General features: G+C 29.0%; 5 protein-coding genes across 5 annotated transcripts; 1 reads left to right on the forward strand and 4 right to left on the reverse strand.

Moving 5' to 3' along the window:
- Window positions 1-524: 524 nt before the first annotated feature.
- On the reverse strand, window positions 525-3,219 carry LOC123296130. Its single transcript, XM_044877592.1, has 5 exons — window positions 3,206-3,219; window positions 2,670-2,796; window positions 2,423-2,605; window positions 1,247-1,539; window positions 525-642 (listed from the first exon to the last, which is right to left on the reverse strand). Exons 1-5 carry the CDS (start codon window positions 3,217-3,219, stop codon window positions 525-527), a joined length of 735 nt encoding a protein of 244 aa, XP_044733527.1.
- Window positions 3,220-3,876: 657 nt separating this feature from the next.
- On the reverse strand, window positions 3,877-4,485 carry LOC123295103 (NADH dehydrogenase [ubiquinone] 1 beta subcomplex subunit 5, mitochondrial-like). The gene has a single exon (XM_044876322.1). It carries the CDS (start codon window positions 4,394-4,396, stop codon window positions 3,881-3,883), a length of 516 nt encoding a protein of 171 aa, XP_044732257.1. The 5' UTR covers window positions 4,397-4,485; the 3' UTR covers window positions 3,877-3,880.
- Window positions 4,482-7,341, forward strand: LOC123295102 (beta-parvin). The gene is made up of 6 exons (XM_044876321.1): window positions 4,482-4,650; window positions 4,808-4,897; window positions 5,011-5,282; window positions 5,340-5,642; window positions 6,855-7,098; window positions 7,163-7,341. The coding sequence occupies exons 1-6, from the start codon at window positions 4,539-4,541 to the stop codon at window positions 7,237-7,239; spliced, it is 1,098 nt and encodes a 365-aa protein (XP_044732256.1). The 5' UTR covers window positions 4,482-4,538; the 3' UTR covers window positions 7,240-7,341.
- A 1,207-nt stretch (window positions 7,342-8,548) lies between these two features.
- Window positions 8,549-9,924, reverse strand: LOC123296131. The gene is made up of 4 exons (XM_044877593.1): window positions 9,752-9,924; window positions 8,956-9,080; window positions 8,698-8,885; window positions 8,549-8,607 (listed from the first exon to the last, which is right to left on the reverse strand). The coding sequence occupies exons 1-4, from the start codon at window positions 9,824-9,826 to the stop codon at window positions 8,549-8,551; spliced, it is 447 nt and encodes a 148-aa protein (XP_044733528.1). The 5' UTR covers window positions 9,827-9,924.
- A 707-nt stretch (window positions 9,925-10,631) lies between these two features.
- On the reverse strand, window positions 10,632-20,330 carry LOC123295795 (thyrostimulin alpha-2 subunit). The gene is made up of 4 exons (XM_044877253.1): window positions 20,254-20,330; window positions 12,714-12,863; window positions 11,245-11,411; window positions 10,632-10,835 (listed from the first exon to the last, which is right to left on the reverse strand). The coding sequence occupies exons 2-4, from the start codon at window positions 12,829-12,831 to the stop codon at window positions 10,743-10,745; spliced, it is 378 nt and encodes a 125-aa protein (XP_044733188.1). The 5' UTR covers window positions 12,832-12,863; window positions 20,254-20,330; the 3' UTR covers window positions 10,632-10,742.
- Between the last annotated feature and the right edge of the window lie 1,537 nt (window positions 20,331-21,867).

Below are 21,867 nucleotides of genomic sequence, written 5' to 3' on the forward strand. Positions count from 1 at the left end.
ACGGATAGTTTTTGAGAAATCGTATAAAATCGTATACTAGGGATGATATCGCGATCAGTTTCTTCGCTGTCAAGGCCACAGAAACAGTGAAAATGAGTATTATTCTTCCAGATTATATATTTGCGTACCGGATAATGGGAGATACTACAAAAATTACTCAATAAATTGTTAAATAAACCCATAATTACAAAAAAATTTTCGTGAATGTTTCAATTTTTTCATAGGAAGGGATATTTTTTAAGAAAATTGCAAAAATGGGAAACTTTTTTAGTCTCCGATTTTGATAAAAATTATTTTCTAGCATGATAACCAGATAATGCAAAAATTGGCTTTATTTGACACTTGAACTTATTATTTTTAAGATATTACTTAAAGTCGTTTACGAATCGTCTTCATTTTCAGCCGACATCTCTGAAACTTAAAACCAATAAAAAATATTCTACTATTAATTAGACCAATTTAACATAGTTTTTATTCATTGTTAATACACTTTAAAAAATATATACAAATTTAAAATATGTTTTTTAATAAGGATTTTTTATACAAAATGCTTGCAAACCATCTCCTTGATAAAACAATTCGTTCACATACGTAATATTAAAATCTCTGTTAATGCACAAATGATTTTCGGGACAAGAGCACCTAAAATTACAGTAAAAGATGTTATAAATAAAAAAAATGAAAGAAACCGCTCGCATTCTGATAAAACCTCATGGAATGTGTTTCTTAGGTGTCAAATATGATTAGTAAGGCATGAGTTAGTGGTGCAAATGTTTCTATTCTATTTGTTAATAAACAATAAATTGTTAATTCAATAAATTAAAAAATTAATCTTGAATTTCGTCGGGATATGTTATGCATGTATAATAGTTTTCGATTATTTGACCAACACTTAACATTTACGTCATATAAGTTGCCTAAAAAAAACAAAAAAAAAAACAAAAAACAAAACAAAACAAAAAAAACAAAAAACAACACAAAACAAAAACACTTAAAAAGTGCATTGCTTTGTTGATTTACGGCGAAATTAACGAATGGTAATGAATTAACCATTTATTAATAGTTAATTCATAAATGGTTAACCATTTATGGATTATTTATTTAGTTAACCATTCATGAATATTTAGCTCCATCAATATTATGAATTGCTCAATTTAGTCACATTTATGACGTCCCTACAAATAGTATATTGATCTGCTACTCTGATGGGAAATCTGAATGAGAAAAGTATTTAAGACGCACCTACCTGTAATAAACAGAACTGTAATTGTAATGAATGTAACCACATAATTCATCCGAAAAACACATATCCAAAGGAAGGCATTTATAATAATCGATTCTTCGAATTGCAGGGTTCAATCCAATAGACTGTTCTAATCTTTTTGTGTGTTTCCAGTAACTATTTTTTGGACAATAACATGTAGAAATTGCTGTTGGTGGATTACTTTGAACTTTATTATTAATCGTATACGATTCAACACTTATTGCTGTTTCGCCTTCTTTGCATGTTTTTAAAGTATTATTTACAGGTTCGCAATACTATATAAATAAAAAGCTTTTATAAATATAAAACCTTTCATTTATTTTATGATAAGATCAAATGAAAATGATTTGCCAATATCTGGCAAATATCACTGCAAATAGCCAAATGGCTAAAAAAAGCCAAAGTGCCATTGGCTGACTAAGAATATATATAATATATATAATTTCTTCACATTGTGAAACAGAAATACTTTCACTTTATGCATCCATCTTGGTATATTTTACAGTGCTCTTAGTCTGTTTCACGTTTCGTGGTTATAGTTTTTCAAACTGCCTGAGTAAAAGAATATGCTCAGCTCAGTATTATTAATTAATTAATTAATGCCCCTGGCACATTTCGAATTTCGCTCTTTATAACACTTTGACTAAAAATGACGACTAAAAAGAGGAGTGTTATGAGTTTATCGTGTCTGTGTATCTGTGTGTCTGAATGTGGCATTGTAGTTTCTAAACGGATGAACCGATTTTAAGTTTTATTTTGTTTGAACGATGATTTGATCGAAAGTGTTCTTAGCTATGTTTCAAGTGAGAGTTTGTCCTGTACCCGAAACAACTAGAAAAGAGGGGATAATCGTCAAAGGGTAGAGTAAAATTGTTGAAATATAGCTAAGGAGATTCTCGATCAAAATATATTTCACACAAAACAAAAAATCAAAATCGGTTCAACCGTTTATAGGAGTTACGATGCCACAGACGAATTGATTACTCTTGATTTTGTGTCGGGATTTCTTTAAATTTTTAATTTATGTGTTACATATTATTATTTTATAAATTTTATAGCCTTTAAAGATAATTAGTTGTAGCTTAAGTTCTCCCATGAAAATTTCGAGCAAAGTGCCTATCAAAAATTCAATTTTTAATTAAATCAAGTTTGACAAACCTTTAAAGTTGAACGATTGTTTAAGCTCATTGTAAAATTATCATTTTCAATTTGCCATGGACAATCAAAACCAGATGGACATTGACAAAACCTTGTTATCAACGGTATAAGCCAAAATCGATTATGAGCTATACTACAAACAGCATTTTTTTCACACACTGGTAAAAACTTTTCGCTGTGACTCTAATAAAAAGTAAAATATATTGATGAAAATATTACTAATCATAATAATACGTCACTTAACTACCTTTCCAAAATACTGAAAAACTACTCCATGTAAGTCACTTCTAACTGTTGTAAAATCTACTTGTTCTTTAAAAGCAAAAATTTGTGAAATAAATATTATATTATAAAATGATATAACCAAATTTTTTCTATACATTTTAAAAATCATTTTTTTTTAGGTCAAAAGAATTCTATACTAAAAAATTATTTTATCTAAAAGATCATCAGTAAAATGTGGTGTTCAGTATAATATCTATATAATACTGTATTATTTTAATAATCCAAATGGTTGCAAAATGGCAATCATTATGTTTTATAGAAAAAATAATAAATAAATAGGATTGTTAAAAATAAATCGAGTTCTCTTTTCTTCAAGGATCGAGAATTATTATAAAAACTGGAGGAATCTGAAGTGTAAAACAAAAGATATATGTGTATACCCAAACGGTATTGCACTAAGTAGATTGCGCAAGCAATATTTAACGTTTTTTGACGCTAAAAGTTTGAATAGCAATTAAATGCAAGTACAGGGGCTCATATAATCACTCAATTTTTAACCGATCGATCCGCATGTCTATCCGTAAAAATACTAACTCAAAATCGAAGTTATAGTAAGCCGAAGTTTTTATAACATGTTTTAGGGATGAAAAGTGAATTTATGTTCGTAAATGCACAAGATCGAACAATTGGTAGTGGAGATCCAACTTTTAAACCATATTTAGAGGTAGAAGAAAAGTTTAAAACAAAACATGTTTCTTTAGTCATAACAAACAGAAGTAACTTTTATTTGGAATATTTTTTCATAACTCTCATAGAATTCCTGTAACTACTTTTTGAAAATCTATAATTACTGTACAGGCGGGTATTTAAAGAATAGATTGTCATTTTCATTTGTTAAATAAAGCATCTGAACTAGAAACAAGAGTAAAGGCAAGCCCCTGCAATGCCTGGCAAATAAACGACCGAAGAGCTTAAATCGTTTTGTCCAACCTTTGATGAACATATTAACATATATTCCCAAATTTTCTGAGTGGCAAAGAAGTATCGTAATTCCATTAAAAAAAAATTCAATTTAAGTTCATAAACGTAGCTGTATGTGAAAATTAAAAAAGGGGAGCCTTTTCCACATGACTGATATTTCAAATGAATTTAAAATAACAATATTACTTGGAGGAAAATTTTATTGTAATTTATAACAGTGGAAACAAATTTAAATGTTGAATAGGACTTATTTTAATCTCCTCGAAGACTTAGCAAATAATCTGCAGCTTCTTTAGATGCACGATGATACTTAGCAATTCCTGGTCTATAATACCATGCTTGATAATCATGTCTCTCATTCATTAAATTGCGTATTTTTTTCTCCAAATTTCGTATTTGTATTTTTTCGTGTTCTTCATATAAATAATGCATCATTTTTTCATACTCTTGTTGTGGATTGGGAAAAATATACTGTGCTAGAAAACGTGTTATTGGATGTTGATAATATTCCCAATAACGAGGTACATAGCCACACGGAATTTTTTCTAATTGTGCTGGTCCAATAAATATATTTGTTCCTGTAATAATTGTCCCAGTTACAAGAAAACCAATCCACATATAATACAGCCACAAGTCTTTAGTTTTAAGCCATTGCCATCTTGAAGGAGTTATTACAAATAAACGAGGCTCATGTCCACATTGTCGACTCATGGTACGCCAATGTTGGAAAACCTTAAGATAAGGTTTTATTAATGATTGGAAAAACATGTTATCAAAATATTGTGGTATGAATTCCCAATCGGTTATTATTACGCAATCAATTAAATTATTAAATTAACGTTCAATGCGTGCTCATGTGAGTGAGTCTTTTCTAATAATATCAATCTGACTGTCAGTCAGTTATGTAAAAATGGCGTCACCACGACCTAAATCTCCAAGGCAACCAATTGTCAAAAATGATAAAGAAGAATCATTTTGGGATAAAATTGGGACACTAGGACGTAAAAAAAGAATAAAAGAAGGTAAGTCATGTTTTTAAATTTATTTTTAATTCAGATATAAATATTTACAAATGTAATTATTTCTTGCATGTCCAAATAAGGTATTTATTAGCATACAAAATTGCTTATAGGTGTGGCAAAATAAATATATTTTTATATCGAATTTATTAAATTTTAGTGCAAGAAGTACAAGCTGAAGGAAAATATGCAATTGATTCACCAGGAAGTCCCATGGCTCCGGAAATGCCACCAGAGGAATATGCATTGGGTAATAATACAAAATAACATACAGTTTTAGTGTCTAATTTATGAAAGTAGTGTGTGGGAATCATGGTATACTTAAAACTTTGCTATTTAAATAATTTAATTTAATTATTGTAGAGGAAAACGAAGAAAGGTCGGTGATTGCACCCCGTTCGTTAGATGAACCTCGTGTACAAGACTTAATGCGTGTGTTAATTGATTGGATTAATGACGTGCTTGCAAATCAAAGAATTATTGTTAAAAATTTAGAGGAAGATTTGTACGATGGACAAGTTTTACAAAAACTATTAGAGAAACTTACCAACGATAAGTTAGATGTACCTGAAGTTACACAGTCAGAAGAAGGACAAAAGCAAAAATTAGCTGTGGTTTTAGCTACTGCAGATAGGGTACCAAATCATACAAAAAGGTTATAAAAGTGAATATTTTACGACTCTAAATTTTAGGTTCTTGGCATTTCACGATATGGACTACCTAAATGGAGTGTAGAATCAATACATTCTAAGAATATCGTTGCTATTTTACATTTACTTGTACATTTAGCACGATTTTTCCGTGCACCGATTCGTTTACCTGAAAATGTCTCTGTGGCGATGATTGTTGTACAAAAAGCTGGTGATAAACTAGTACACCGAACAGTCCGTGAACAAATTACAGAAACGTACGATGATTTGGGCGTTCGTTGTGAAAGAGATGCATTTGATACTTTATTCGATCATGCTCCAGATAAATTACAAGTTGTAAAAAAAGTAAGTTCGTTGATATTTTAATAATTTGGTCACAGACCGGAAATTCAGAGAATATCGGCTAAAAAAGTGAAAATCCCTTAAAATTTCCTTGATCGGGGATTATCGTCTAGGGAATTTAATTGAACTAGATACATTAAATATTTACAGAATTTTTAATAGTAATTAAAATTTGCAATAATAATATCCAAATTATTATCAAGCATTTTTGAAATACAATTCTTTTGATCACTCTGAAACCCATCAATTTATCCAAAATCAATTTTGAGATATGGAGATGGAAATGTATTTAAAATATTGATAAGCATCACTGGGTTGAAATTCAGATTAAAATTGAATGCATTTTCATGAATGTACGTTTAATTTGAATGCATTTTTCATCCCTTTCACTTACCACCGACATTTCGAAATTGAATTTATTATTTAAAACATTTTTCGAAAATCATGTGTTTTGAACAAAAATCGATTTGTACAATTATCTCACCGCGTAAATTAGGAAATGGCATAGGGCAGAAAAAACTGGAATTAATTTTGATAGAGCTTCTATTCAATTTTCTAAGTTATAGAGTATGTAGTTTACCATCTTCGCCGCTAGAGGTCACGCCGATCTAAAAATAATTATAAATCGTTAATTTCGTGATAAAAGTAAACCTTGTTTCACAGCTTAGTTTATAAAACGGAACGTTTTCTTACATTCTATAAAAATATTCCGTTTTTTACGGTTAAATGTTTAATTTAGTCAGCGATTGATTCTCTCTAAAATCGTAATTCATTTGTTTTTGTGAAATATAAACTTTCAAAATATTATTTTTACAGCGTAAGTTTTAATATTTGTTTTATTTTATTCTGTTGAGTATCCTCCTTTAATATTTACATAAAATAATAAAAAATATTATTATGCTTTCCTATTTTCCGAATCGCGATTGCGTTCCCTCTCAGATTGAAACATGGCTCATTTTTGTTCTACTTGTTTTGGAAGCAAAATGAATCTACCCGTTTTGAAATAAAATGTAGGGTTTAGGTGGCAAGTGAAAGGTAACAGTGGTTTTCCGATAATACCCATTTATATCTCAGATTACAGTTTCGCAAATGTTGCTCAGAATCTGATATCCCATATGCTTATTAAATTTTTTTAAATGAAAAACTATATGAAAAATGCGCCATAAGTGTTTTATATATTACAACTTTTTCTAAGTTTTTAATGTGATTTTTTAGTCATTGGTTACATTTGTAAATAAACATCTCAATAAAATCAACCTCGAAGTAACTGATCTAGACACACATTTCCATGATGGAGTATATCTAATACTTTTAATGGGATTACTTGAAGGATTTTTCGTACCTTTTCATTGTTTCCATTCAACGCCGGCTGATTTTGATCAAAAAGTTCATAATGTTGCATTTGCATTTGAACTTATGGAAGATATTGGTTTAGCAAAACCAAAAGCCAGACCTGAAGGTACATTTTTAATAATTTAATACAGTTTTGACAAATTTTCTAAAAATCGTTTCTCTTTTTCTAGATATTGTTAATTTAGATTTGAAATCAACGTTACGTGTTTTATATAACTTGTTTACAAAATATAAGAATATTGCCTAAAAGAAATCTCAGCCTTTATAATAATTCAAAGTGCCTAAAAAAAATTTGCCTTGCCTTAGTATTCAATTTTAATGTTTTAACAATACTGCCAAAGTATGTATATCTTATTGTTTTTAATATTTAAATTCGATAGTCATTAACTTAATTTTTTAAAGATCTAATTCTATTTAATTTTATATTTTAATGTTTTAACAATAAAAAAAATGTTATTTGTGTATTTCACTTTACTAAATTGTCTACAAAATTGATTTAAAAAACCTTTCGGTATCACCAAGTTATTGTACCTTTTTAAATTTCGTAACAAATTTTTTCTAAAAATTAAGTCTATTTTACTATTGAAACTTCGTTTGTCGGATGCTTCGGATGTCGAATTAGATTTTCATTTGTTAAATAGTTGTATTTTTTCATCAGAAACAAATTCTCACTTTCATAATTTTAATAGACCTTTTTCATGATAAACAGAAATGCTTTTTGATAATTTTTTATGAAAATATAGGTCGAGTAGAGCCTGTAATTCGAAAATTACGCATTTTTAACAATAAAAACATTATGAAAAAATAGTAAAAAAGTCACAATATTTGAAATAATTTCAAACGATTTTTTTTTGGCTCCACCGCACACGTGATCTGTGATGTCAATGTGACAAGCAATGACAATAAAACAGTGTGAACAGTCCTATTAATATATCATTATTATCAAATTTAAATGACGTCAAACCTATCTTCGTGTAACATCGTGTGTTTCCGGATCGTTTTCGCCAATTTGAATTTTAATGATTTTCATTGTCTGTTTTCTCGGTCATATGGCTCCAAAAAAATCGGGGGAAAAAATTAGCCCATTTATCAAGACATTTACCTTCATTTAAAAAAAATAAAATAAAATGTGAAAAAGGTCTATTGTAGTTACCGTGATTGAAATCATTACAAGCCTTGATAAATCTAACCCCGTTTTTGTGCCTATTGAGTTGATTGTCCGTAAATATTATAAGCTGATTACTTAAGTTGTTAAAATTACTTTGAAAACTTCCAAGTAGAAAGAAAATATCGAATCTTATATCTAAATGAAGGAACACAACGGTAATAAATTAGAATACAGCAATGTCGTAGCCGTAATTTGCTATCACCATGTTCGATTATAATAAAAACCTAATTACCCCTGACTTAATAATACAGAAAATTTTCAAGTGTTCTTGAATATTCATCTTGAGTGTTTGTTTAAATTATTTTAAATCGAATTCTTTCGAAAAGTTTAATTCGTTTTAGTTTGTGGAATATTGGAAACTCAATATTAAATAACTTATAAGCCATAATTAACTTGAATAAACATTTTTAATATCATTTAAAATAGTACTAAAATTATCTTCGCTAACTATAAATACATTTTTATAAAAATATAAATTTATCAATGATTGCAATAGTTTTTTATTTTCTGCAGCAAATGTTACAGCCAAATATGTACTTTCATTTAATTTTCTAGCACAAATATTTATTGCGTCCATTAAAATTGCACAACAATGAGCTGCTGTTGATATATCACCATTTTCAAAATATTTATCTAAATGAGAAACTAAAATAATTTTTGGAGTAATAGACAAATACTGAACATTTATTATTTTCTCGAACAAATCATTTATAGTTGGTAAAAACCTAAAACAATTGTCTAACTTAATATATTTTTTCATGATAAAAGATAATTTTGATAAGTTTTATAACTTACAAAAATGTCATAAATTTTAATACACTCCTGTCAGGTATTTGTGTCCATCCTACTGGCAATGATTCAACATATTCTGTTGTGATTATCCAAACTCCTAATCCTTGTTCAGCCCAAAAAATAGCATTCTAAAATATTTTTAAACAATTGTAGATTAATTTGCTAATCACTTAAGAAAAATACTTCTAAAGCAGAAGTATGGCGAACAATAGGAAATATTCATGTATTTTTTTATAGTTTTAATTCATTGTTTACACCGTTATAACAAAGTAAAAAATATAAATACTGCTTGAAAATAGTATAATGAAATACCATATAAAATGTAAGTAATTAATACCATACAATATGTCAACAAATTTGACAAGCCCGTACTATGATGTCACGTCCGCATAAAATTTTGAATTTCCGTTTTAGAAATTTTTAAATGGCCTCACTGAACCTGTACTTTTATTAATTAATTTTAAGTAAGTAAAAAGATATTAATTACTAAAATAATGGTTTTGTTGAAATGTAAAGTCATTAAAGTTACGGAAGAAAAATATTTGAACCAAATTTAAATTTCATGAATATTCCCTATTATAATCTTTCCGTAATCCAACTCTTAAAAATTTCAAAATTTATCATTCTTTTCAAAAGTTTGTAGAAATTATTAATATGTAAATTTTGGTTCAAATTTTGTATCATTTCTAGACACAACCCGTGAAATTTTGATAATCCAATGAAAATATAATATTGTTGTATCTTGTAAAATTTATCAATTTGAAAGTTATCGTAAGTTAAATATAATTTAAAATATTACCTCAAGTAGTAATGCTAAGTTATTGTTTTTATTTGGACAATAAATGCAAAGGGAATTCACATTTTCAAAAGACATATTCTAACTTAATTTTATTTAATTGAAACAAGGCAGATCGAGTAAAATATAAATTCCCGTTTTTCATGGAATTAAAATATTAAAAGTAAACTAATAAACTGAACATATTAACTTTTACAAAATAAATGTTTTGCAGAGGTTAGGAAGGAATGTGCTTCAGTAAATGTATGCTAGTGCGTTCAACTGTTCAACTACTTAGAGCGCAATTTACGTGTTAGTCCAATCCATGTTTTAATTTTATTTTCGATAAATTGATTATAATATCTAATCATTTTATAATCTCAGCTAAACTATCTGTATTTAATTAAAAAAATGTTAATACTAAAATACCATAAAAGGCGTAACCAATTCCGTCCGCGGTATGCTTAGGGTAGCGGGATCGATTCCCGCCGTCGCAACAAAATGAATTTAATTAATAGCTGTGATGGGCTGGTGTAGTGCATGGTATATGCATGAAGGAGGTGCACTCAGCCTCCGAAATTGAGGAGCTGATAAATGAAATTATCAGCGGAAAGGTGGTAAAACACATATATGGTATCACAATGTGCTCTATAGCCTAAGTGTGTCCTTCGTGGACAGCCTATATAACCTAACCTAACCTAGATCTAAATAAACAAAATACATTGGGAAGCTATTCAATCAATATTCTCCTGTAAAATGAATCGTTTGGATGAGGTTTTAGTTTTCAATAACAATCAACATTTACAAATATATAATTTAAAATTTATTTATTCATAATAAGAGATTTACAAATTTACAACAAATAATTATTGTAAATTAATAAAAATGAGTTCAAATATGTGGTCGTATACCAGTATTATGCGTAATTTATTTGTACACACAATAAGTACCTAATATATAATCAACAAAAGAAGTCTTCATATTTTTCATTACATGCATTGTTGTTATTTCAAAGTTAGTCTTTTTTACAATGATAACATGCACAATTTGTTGCTGACTTAAATGTCAATGTTTTAATCCCATCCAGACATAATACTTTAATAGGTACCTGAAACAGGGAAAGTAAGATAAGCTCGTCTTGTTAAATCAGATTAAAAACAACGCCAACTCATGCTAAATCAATCTGTATTAACTCAACCGAACTTGGATTGTGTTAACACGGTTTCATTTGGCGTTAGCTGGAGTGGTTCTTGACAACTTGTGGGTGGCTGGACTACTTTCTGTGGTAGAGAGGTCTTTATACATACATACTGTTCTATTGCATGAATACTGACACTGAATTAACTCTGCAGAAAAGTATTACTCAAAGAAAAGCTTTACAGGAAACTTCCAAAAACAAGCTGGGTGTCGAATAATTTAATAAAATGTTAACCCAAAAGTTTTTATTTCTTATAAGCAACTACTTTTTGATTTAAATTTTAAACTTAAACTATTATTGACTTATTGGTAATACATACATCTTCAGTTTCCATAATATTACAACATTGCCCAACGGATGTAACAGGCTGTCCAGGATTTGCATTTGGCGATGATGGTATTGCCCAACTTTCACAGAAACCTCGGCATGCATTTGTGGTCATTTGAAATTCTACGCAATCGGGAATGCTAATTTTTCTAGTGTGTCCTGAAAATTATGATTTTTTAAATTTTATTTAAAATTTTTTTATTTACATTTGTCGCACGGAAAGTAATGCGGGAAGAAACTGTTTATCTTGAATGAGCCCAAAAAAACATATATATAATATTCGATCTGAGATCTATGACATTAGAGACAATGGTCTTTTATAGTAACTTGGGAATTCTAGCTTTGTGCGATTGTTAAATTATTTTTGAAAATGATGATAACCTAGTTAATGAATTATTTTATATATTTAAATGATATGGTGGAATTAATTACTTCATGCAATAAGTAATTAGTTAACTACATAATTAACAATATTTTCAGAATTATTAAAAAATCAATAGTAAAAAACACTAATAAATATTAATATTTATGGGTTTTGCATCTAAAATGATAAAACTTCAAATTAAAATAAAAACTTTGTGTGTGTGATTCTATTTTATACGAAAGAGTATTTTATATGTAAATAAAGAGTATTTTATGCGGCCGAAATGTAGCCCACATATTTGCTGGCAGGGGCTTGTGAGAAAAATATAATTTTTCGATTACTCGACCGAATAAATTCTGTTTGGCATCATCAATGGCATTATTTGTGCTTACTCTTTAGGAAACTCGATCAAACTTTTCGTTTCGCCGTCGTTCGCCATATTGTTTATTTATTGAACTGGTTGATTTAAATTATTTTATCAAACGATAAAAAGTCGACTCGTATTGGATATTGCAGGCGATTTGAGCCAACGAAAAAAAACTGATGGGTTTTAATAAAAAATTTCTATAATTGCCGTGTGTTATCCAGCACTGCATGTAATGGTGTATAAAGATTTCCCTAATATCGGGAATATCGATAATAAGATTTCCCTAATATCGGGTCTAATAGACTATAACTTCTTCAAATTTTATCATTTTAAATTGAAACCCCTTTATTATTACCTATGTGAAATTTATTATCTAAAAACTAATATAAAAATTTATTAATTAAAATTTTTAACATTACAAAACTACGCACGTTGAGTGTTTAAATAACACGCTACGACTAACATTGCCGTCATAAAAGCTTTCCGCTGCGTAGCCTTGGAGTAATGGCAATTTCGAAATTATGATAATTCTTGTCAAGTCGTTCGAATGGTAGATAATGATTGTAATTAGGCGTCTATACCATTTTGTTTAAATTTTCTCTGTCGTATTTCAACAGAGATGATAGCCATTTTGAATTTTTAAGTTCTTTTTTTGGAAGTGACTTTCAAAATATATATAATTTTAAAAAAATGTAAGAGAGAAAACAGGCTAATATTTTATTATACTTACCAACTTTATGGCAACCAGGTTTTTCCCAAGCATCTCTTGCCCACACATTAGCCATTGCCGTCACGAGAGTTATCACAAAAATTAATGCAAATATATTCATATGGAGTTGCTTAAACATTTGACAATACACTATTAATTTGGAAGTTTTACCTGCAAAATTTAAGAAAATTGTTATATGCAAATGGTTTTTTTACAAACTTTTATTTAACTTCAATTGTATGTATTAATTATATGTATGTACGTGTCTTGGAGTTTTGCAAGACAAATTTGACGCACTTGCCGATCTTCTGAAATTTTGTATGAATATGTAAATCGGATGACAATCTATTTTTATGGAAAGTATGGCCTGATTTTCCCATCCCAAAAATTCGAAAAATTCTTTCAAATATTTTCGAAACGAATTTTTTTTTTAATTTTTTACTTTTCAAGCATTCAACACTTTCTATACAGAGTACTACAACAATTAACTCAGTCAATTGTTTTCATTTTTACTTTGCATTTCCACATGATTATTATAACGAGTAATTTTTGGATGGGGCTCCCAAATTTGGTTTTGTCTCGGGGACTTTTTAGCTCTACTTTTAGCCTTGGCTGAGACAGTAAGCTGGATAGACAGAAAGGTACGACACAATAGTCATCCTATAACGGTTCTTGATTAACTTTCCAGTATAGGGAAGTTCTTATAATCGGTCCGAAAAGCCAAACCTTTTAGATGGAAGTCTGTGCGTGCACACTTGTATATGTTTTATTTTCGAGGACATATTTTCGTTAACGATTTCTAGTGAATGAAGGGTGATTTAGATCTCGGATTTGTGCCAATCGTTGCTTAATAACATCAAGATGTTATTATAATTTATCTCCTGATCATTTAAACTGTAAAACAAATATTTACGATAATTGATTTCATGAATGTATTAAATTTTTATTTTAAAGCGCTAGGTTTCGATCTCAGTATCCTCTGCATAGAAAGCGAGTATTTCATTTCTAAACCACACAACTACACCGTATGAAACCACGGTTTTTGTTTTAAATGATAAAACATACTTGAAACTTCGAGAGTGGCTTCCTTTTGATGAGTGTACCAGAATTTCCTCTGCGATTTTTTTCGAAAGAGCTACGTTTTCAAATGAGCATGATGACGTCATATCTGAGTTATCGTTTTGTAAAAGCGCAGCAGGGAATTTGTCGAAAAAAATATTTTATTATTTAATAATTATTAATGTTATCAAGAAGTCAGAGTGTCCGAAAAAATCAATGCTTGGTTTATTCAGAACGATAACTCAAATATGACATCATGGCGCTCAATTGAAAAAGCAGGCTTTTTCGAAAAAAATCGTAGAGAAAAGTTTGGTAGACTCACCAAAAGGAAGCCACTCACGAAGATTCAATTATGTATTTATCATTTAAAAAAATTCGTGGTATCCCACCGTCTGAACTCTATTATAATTTAATTATAATTAATTTAAGTGTTTTAGGCAGTTATAGAAAGCTATTTTCATCATCTGCTAGAATGAATGTCACTATAAGAGTCGCACTGACGTTGGCAGCTTGTTTTCGTTTTTGTTGATGAAACCTTAAAATTTAACTTTATATTAATGATTCTCACTATACCACGATAGCTTAATACTTAAAAACTGTATCTAAAATCAATTTTTTTAAACACGTACAAATTGATTTGTAATGTCTACTAGGTTTTATGTTCATATTTTTATGAGTCGTAAATATAACACTTCTATCCATACTAAAATCAATTAGGTGGGCATTGTTTAATGTTTTACGAATTATAATTTTTTTTTCTTTGTAATTATTAATTATGTCACTAATGGGTACGCAGTGTGATATTACATAAAATTGTAGAGACTTTTTGGGAGCTAATTTTTTTCCCCTACAAATCTTTAATATTAGGTACTATTAAAATAATTTATGTTTATTGAATAAAATTTTATGGTTCAAAGTATGGAAAATTGGGACATTTGTAGTAATTGAATCATTGATTGACTTAATCACTCAATTGATGGACCGTATTGTGTATGTATCCCGTAATAGTTCATAGCCCGTACAATACAGTGGTATTATTATTATACGGAATGTTCGATTTACATCTAGGCATATAAATATCACGAGTATGACAGAGTACATGCGTTAAGCAATACCTCTAAGTAAGAGGTATTATGGGTGTTATATGAAATTGCAAAAGTGACTTGTATCGTGGCTTGTCTGTTGTAGTTCATCTATTCAAATAAGAAACTCTCATTCTCCAAGCGTCTTACTATCTCAACGCATATCGAAGCTTCATGTATATAATACCTCTCATTTAGATGCATTGCTTAACTCATGTATTCTGCCATATTCGTGATATTTATATGCCTAGAATAAAAACCGAACAATCGGCGTTGAATAAATAGTTGAATATTAACAAACTATAGTAGCTTATAACAATACTGTTAAAGTCATTCTATTAACCACTGTTGTTTTTTTAAGATTTTAGTCTGCTTATGATTGCCATACTGACTGCCCCAATAAAATTTACCTCATTATAAGTAGGGCAATTTTTAGATTGTTTTGTTTTTGAAATTGCATGTGCCTTCTTTTTCAGATATCGCGCGCGCATTCGTAATTATTACTATAGTTTGGTGGTAACTGAATATCGATTTTAGATATCGACTCATTCATAGCCTCTATACTACTTTTAAAGCCGTACACAGTGGTAAAATTAATCATACAAAGGTTTTTATTTATTCTGTACACTTTGATTTTGAAGAAATTAAAAACATGATTCATCAAATGCTCGAAAGCTCAAAGATTTGATGGTTCCGTACCAAGTAATTTGATAAATTAGGTTATTACGATTGTTTTGATTTTTTTTACTGTAAGAATTTAATTTTTTTAAACAGTTTTGACTTCCGAATAAGATATCAGATTTTCGATATCGATTCTAGAGATTTAACCCTAGATCGGATTATTTTCTTCTTTCATTTTTTTTTTCTAAACTAACTTTTTGAAATTTTGCGATTGCCAATTTATATTTTCAGATTTAGATTTAGCGATTTTGAGAACCCCTTTATGTGAAAAACGACAAGTTTATCAAGGATACCAAAGTTAATTTTTTTTTTCCTGAAGAGGTTTCGCAGGCCATTGATAAAAAAGGGTTTTTTTCTACAAACCTGCTGAGTTACTGAATGAGCTACTTTGCTCGAATTATTTGTTGAGGTTTTTGTGGAGATTTGAATTATTGATTATCTACGGTATTAATTTTGTTCCCATTGAATGTTTAAGCAATTTGGCAATGAAATACGTACATTAATTATATACTAAAATTAAATCAATAATTTCAGAAATTTATGGTGATTTTTGTAGGGTTTTAAGTCTTTTGGTCAAGATAATATCAATAGGTATGTTTTTCTAAAATATAATTCGAAATTAGTAACTAAAGTAAAAAATTTGAAAGTATTTTTCAATAGTGGTTTTGAACCTTTAATGGTTGAGCTTAAATCGCACTTTAACACACTACCTTTCTATACCTATGACTTGGCAATATTAAAATGCAACAAGGAAAAATGCAATATGTTTTTTCTTTTCTATTTTTTTGCAATATCTATCAATATGATAATTTAGTTTTTTTCAGTAGGGATATTTTTAGTATAAAAACTGTCATTTTATAATCCAGAGGCATTAATATTCAATATGTAAATAAATTAAATTTCAATATTAATTAGCTGAAAACTGTTGAAAAATTCACCACCTAATCAATCATTTTCGAATTTTGTAGCAGAATTTTTCACCAAAATTTTGGACAAACTAAAATTTAACTTTCTACGTGATCACCTTTAGATAAGACCCCTTCAAAGTTTGTAACGAACGAATCAAAATAATATTAAGGACGAGTGAAAACAAACAATTGACTGAATTAATTGTTGAAATACTATGCATAGAAAACATTGATTACTCTATCACATTACACAAACATACATGTCACACATACATAACTGATATTCCCATATAATGCATACTATAAATTTTACGCCTATTTGCGCCCTCATGGGTAAACAGTGATGTTTACGAAAAAATGTTTCAAACAAAAGTTGGTTATTTTTTTATAAGGAAGATTTTTTACATTTAAACTTTTGTTCTATCTCTAACGGCCCAATGTTTTAAACTCACTTTTTACGTCCTGAGTACGCTGTAAAAATTTCAGCTTGATATCTTTTTTCGTTTTTGAGCTATCATATTCACAGGCGGACGGACGGACACCCGAAAATGGACTTATTAGTATTAAATTAAAATTTTTTTCGTAGCATCAATATTTTTAAGCGTTACAAACTTGTGACTAAACTTAGTATACCTTGCATATTACATATATGCGTGGTATAATAACTTTGGGGAGAGCATAAGTGGGAAAGCAGAAACAGGAGCAAGTATCACTTTTAAACGAAAGGAGTTTAGTTTTTCGAACGCTTTAAGGTATTTAAAATAGCCAAAAAAAAATTAGTATACTCTGTACATATCAAATATATATCAATTAGTCCCCAGCTTGTATCGCTTAGAAAAATTGATAATAGGAACAAAATTTGGGTAAAAGATTTCATAATAAGATTCTTTGTGTCCATTATTTCCAAAGTTATAAAAGATACGGAGTTTAAAATTTGCAGTTAGCTTCAACTATAGTGGTTTGTGAAAAATTCTCGAAAAAAATTCAAGAAAATACTTTCAAATATTTTCGAACTTTTCAAAAATGGTGGTCGAAAAGCCGCAATAATTGTATGAAAGGTATGAAACATCTTTGGAATATAGGGGATCAAATTTCAATTCGACAAATATTTTTGTCAATATGATGTAAAATTACTGAAACAGAATAATTAAAAAAAAAAAATTATTAAAGATAGATTAAAAGTAACATATTATTATACCCTATAAGTATATATGAAATATATATCAAGGTATACTAATTTTAGTCCCAAATTTGTTACGCTTAGAAATATTGATGCTGCATTGACAAAATTTATCTGTCTGTCGCACCGTCTGTTCTTCCTACATCACGATAACTCAAAAGCGAAAAGACAAATCATGGTGAAATTTTTATAGCGTATTCAGGACGTAAATGGGGGTTTGAGTTTGGAAATGAGCAATATAGGTCAATTGGGTCTTTGGTCCTACGGACGTAGGGTCCATGCTGCAAATCGTTAGAGATAGAAAGTAGTTTAAATACAAAAAATTTTCTTTATAAACAAAATAAGGAATTTTTTTTTGAAACATTTTTTCGTAAATATATTTGTTTTTTCGGAAGAGAGCAAAATTAGGGCCAAGTTTTAGTGTCCATTTTCTACAAAGCTATAAAAGGTAGAGAGTTGTAAGTTTGTACGTAGCTTCAATTAGTGAGTTATGTTAAAGATTTTCGACAAAAATAGTTTTCTAGAAAATACTTCGAAAAAATTTCGAAAAAAGAAAAAACGGAGGCTGGAAGGTCGCATAAATGTATTTGTTATTTTAAACTTCACTAATTATTAAAACATGGTTAATTGTAGTATTGATCCAAAATTGCTAGTGAAAAACTACCTAATTTTTGACAAATTGTGTGTATTTGTGGAAATACTGATTATAAACTTTTTCATAGAAACGGGGCATTTTGTAAATTTCCTAATTTTTCGTTAAGGATTTGGAGATTAGAACTAGTAAAAATTTTATAAAATACTCTTATTTAATTTACCATCTAAAAACTTAAAAGAATAATAGCGGGTTTATTATTTTGTTTATTTTTATACAAATTATCTACTTATACCATTTAGTAATTATAATTTATTTTTATAATTTATTAAAATAAATGTACCTAATTGTAGCTAGAGTACCTCCTACATCCTTAAATTATTTAAGTAGCCTACCAAATTTTTAATTTTTTTATTTAAGTTTTTTTTCTCGAATTATTAGGGGGGGAAACTGATAATCTAAAGAGACAGAATACCATTTAAAATAAGAAAATTTTTGTTTTAACCAGTGGCATAGCTCGCCTTGGAGGGGCCCTGTATCAAAATTAGTTGTGAGGCCCAAATGATGGGTAAAGATTTCTTACAAAAGAAACCAAAATGCTTGCATTAAATTAAAATAAATATTTATTGATTATCACTTCCCCCTAAAAATTGAGCTAGCCAAACAATTCAAATTAAATATACACTTTTCTTGCCTTTTTTCGGCAAATTAATTTATTAAATCATCTATAGCTGAAGACTTCAGTTTTTCTAAAATTTCTGCCTCTATAGACAATAGTGACAAGTCTGATAGCATTTTTTTAATTTTTGCTTACATATGTTAGGGGCCTCTGTAGCCCGGGGCCCCGTATCATTTATACGGCTAATACGGCGGTAGCTACGCCCATGGTTTTAACCTTTTTTCAAAATCCGAAAATTGAAACTGAAATTGAGAGGAATAATCTAGTTGTTTTTGATAAAATTGCGTTTTTTTCTCCTGCAGGTATATATGAATTATTAGTCCCAAGTTTGTAACGTTTAGAAATATTGAAGATACGAAAAAAATTTTGGTACATATATATTCATAAAATCACCTAATTAGTCCAATTCCCGGCTGTCCACCCGTCTGTCCATCCGTCCGTGATCACGATAGCTCAAAAACGAAAAAAGATATTGAAATTTTTATAGCGTCCTAAGGACGTAAAAAGTGGGTTTGAGTTCGTAAACGAGTAACATAGATTAATTGGGTCTTGGGACCCATCTGGTAAGCCGTTAGAGATAGAACAAAAATTTAAATATAAAAAATGTTCTTTATAAAAATTAAACAACTTTTGTTTGAAACATTTTTTTCTAAAAATCACTGTTTATTCGTGAGAGCGCACATTAAGACATTTTCTCCGAAACTATAAAAGATACGGAGTTGAATTTTGCAGCTTCAACTAGTGTTGTTCTGAAATATTCTCAAAAAAAATTCTAGAAAATACTTTTAAAAATTTTCGAAAATCAAATAAATGTGTTAATTTTTTAAAATCTTGAAATTTATAAAATAATAATACAAGCACTTATTTCAACACTTTCTATATTGGTTATTTCAACAATTAACTCAGTCAATTGTTTGTTTCCACTTGTTTAAAATTTCGAAAAAGTAAACTATATCGAAATTTAAATAACTATATTCAACAATTTAGAAAATTTGGGAAAAAAATTGTAAAACTTTTCAATTTCTTGTCAAATTATGCTATTTTCGAAAAACGATTTCGAACAAAAATGTTATCCTTTTAATAACGAACAACCTTTAAATTTAAAATGTTCTTCCATCTGTTACCACTTATGAATCAAAATGTCCTTTTAATTGAACCTGAAAACCTAGATCGATTTTTATATCATCTTAAATTGCGCGCCTTTGAATCCAATTTTTTTTTTTTCAAGTATTAATTTCAAGAATATGTCAAGTTTAAAAAAAAAATTGTTTTTAAAAAGAGTCATCCATGCAGTGAAGAAAAAAGTATACTATTTCAAATACAACAATGGAATAACAATTACTAACAACACAGTTAACAAAATGTATATATTAAACTTACCTGTTGAATATAGTTCGATTGTATTAAACTTTAGCGCGAAGTACAACTGATTGTTCTTTAAGCGTCTTATTTAAATCACAAAAAACAAATAAATTGAAATTTTTGTTCGTTACAATGTTATAAACTGCAAACGTGGGGTGAAAAGTATAGGTATATGTGTACGGTATGCGTTCTGGGAAAATGTTACAGATTATTAGAAAACCATCGGCAAACTTATTGTTTTTTTTCTTTTTTTTTTTAATTTTTTATGATTATTATTTCTGTTTTGTTGAGAATAACCCTTCTTCCCTGGAAAACTTGATGTAAAGGACGCACCTACAATTGTTAGAAAGCTCCGCCTACTATATGTACTATACATACATTTTACCTATTTTCTACTTATGGGACTTTTTGTAATTTAACATTGCGTGTCGAATAATATTGTTCATCGAAAATGCAATGAATGTTTGTAATAATTTTTCATTCATATTTGTTTGCTGATTAATTAAGATCTGTAATTTTTATTATTATATTAACAAAGTAATGTATTACAATCAATATAATTATTTAGTACTTTTGGGCTGATAAGTTAATTCGAATGGATTTTGGTCTAGATAAGGATTCTGATGCATGTCAGAAAATTGATCAATTTGATTTTGATATGCAAGTTGACTCGTTGCACTTAGCTTTGCGAGTTTATCACCTTTTGTTGAATAGTTCGGTAAGCTATAGTTTAGCTAGACTAGTTACACTTAGCTTTACGAGTTTATCACCCTTTGTTGAATAGTTCGGTAAGCTATAGTTTAGCTAGACTATTTGCACTTAGCTTTACGAGTTTATCACCTTTTTTTGAATAGTTCAGTAAGCTATAGTTTACTAGACTAGTTACACTCAGCTTTACGAGTTTATCACCTTTTGTTGAATAGTTTGGTAAGTTATAGTTAAGCGAATTCATAATAGTTTTTTTTATTGGGTTTGATTAGATTAGATTTGAGTTAGGACTAAGTGTTATGAGATCTTTGTATGAATACCAGATTGATTTATTTTATCTCCTTTGCGTCTCCAGTTTGGTCGTCGTTTAGTATTCACATAGAATGAGTATTTCTGTTTCTTCTTCTTGAAAAAGTCTGCAGAGATCGTTCTCTATTTTCGAGAAATAGTTTTTCGCTAGTTGCAAATGCTCTGAATTCTTTTACCATGAATAGGCTTTTTAAAGCGGCTTTGCATTGTCTCAGCCATAAATGTTTGCCCAAGAGCGGTTAGAATCGTGTACCATATCCTTCTTACTGTGTTAGCCCAGAGATCTTATTATGATTCAGTTTTCTCATGATTATATTGCTTTCTACACAATCATCTGATAGTGACACCAAGACTAAGAAAGCCTAAATTTAAGACAAAGGTGAAAAAATCGTAAGAAAGTGTGTATGACTATATAGTTAAATATAATCGATTACTTACGTGCCATTCAATAATAACGTAAGGATGATTTTGGCAATTTTTGACCAACCCTACTTCCATGTAAGGGTACATAAGATTTCTCGGACTCCTCCCTCTCCTTACGTAAGCTATCTCGTTTTTCAAGAATAATATAATGTTAGAAAAAGATAAGTTAAAAGATTTTTATTTTTTAACAGA

The sequence above is a fragment of the Chrysoperla carnea genome, chromosome 3, assembly GCF_905475395.1.
Source record: "Chrysoperla carnea chromosome 3, inChrCarn1.1, whole genome shotgun sequence".
Classification (NCBI taxonomy): domain Eukaryota; kingdom Metazoa; phylum Arthropoda; class Insecta; order Neuroptera; family Chrysopidae; genus Chrysoperla; species Chrysoperla carnea.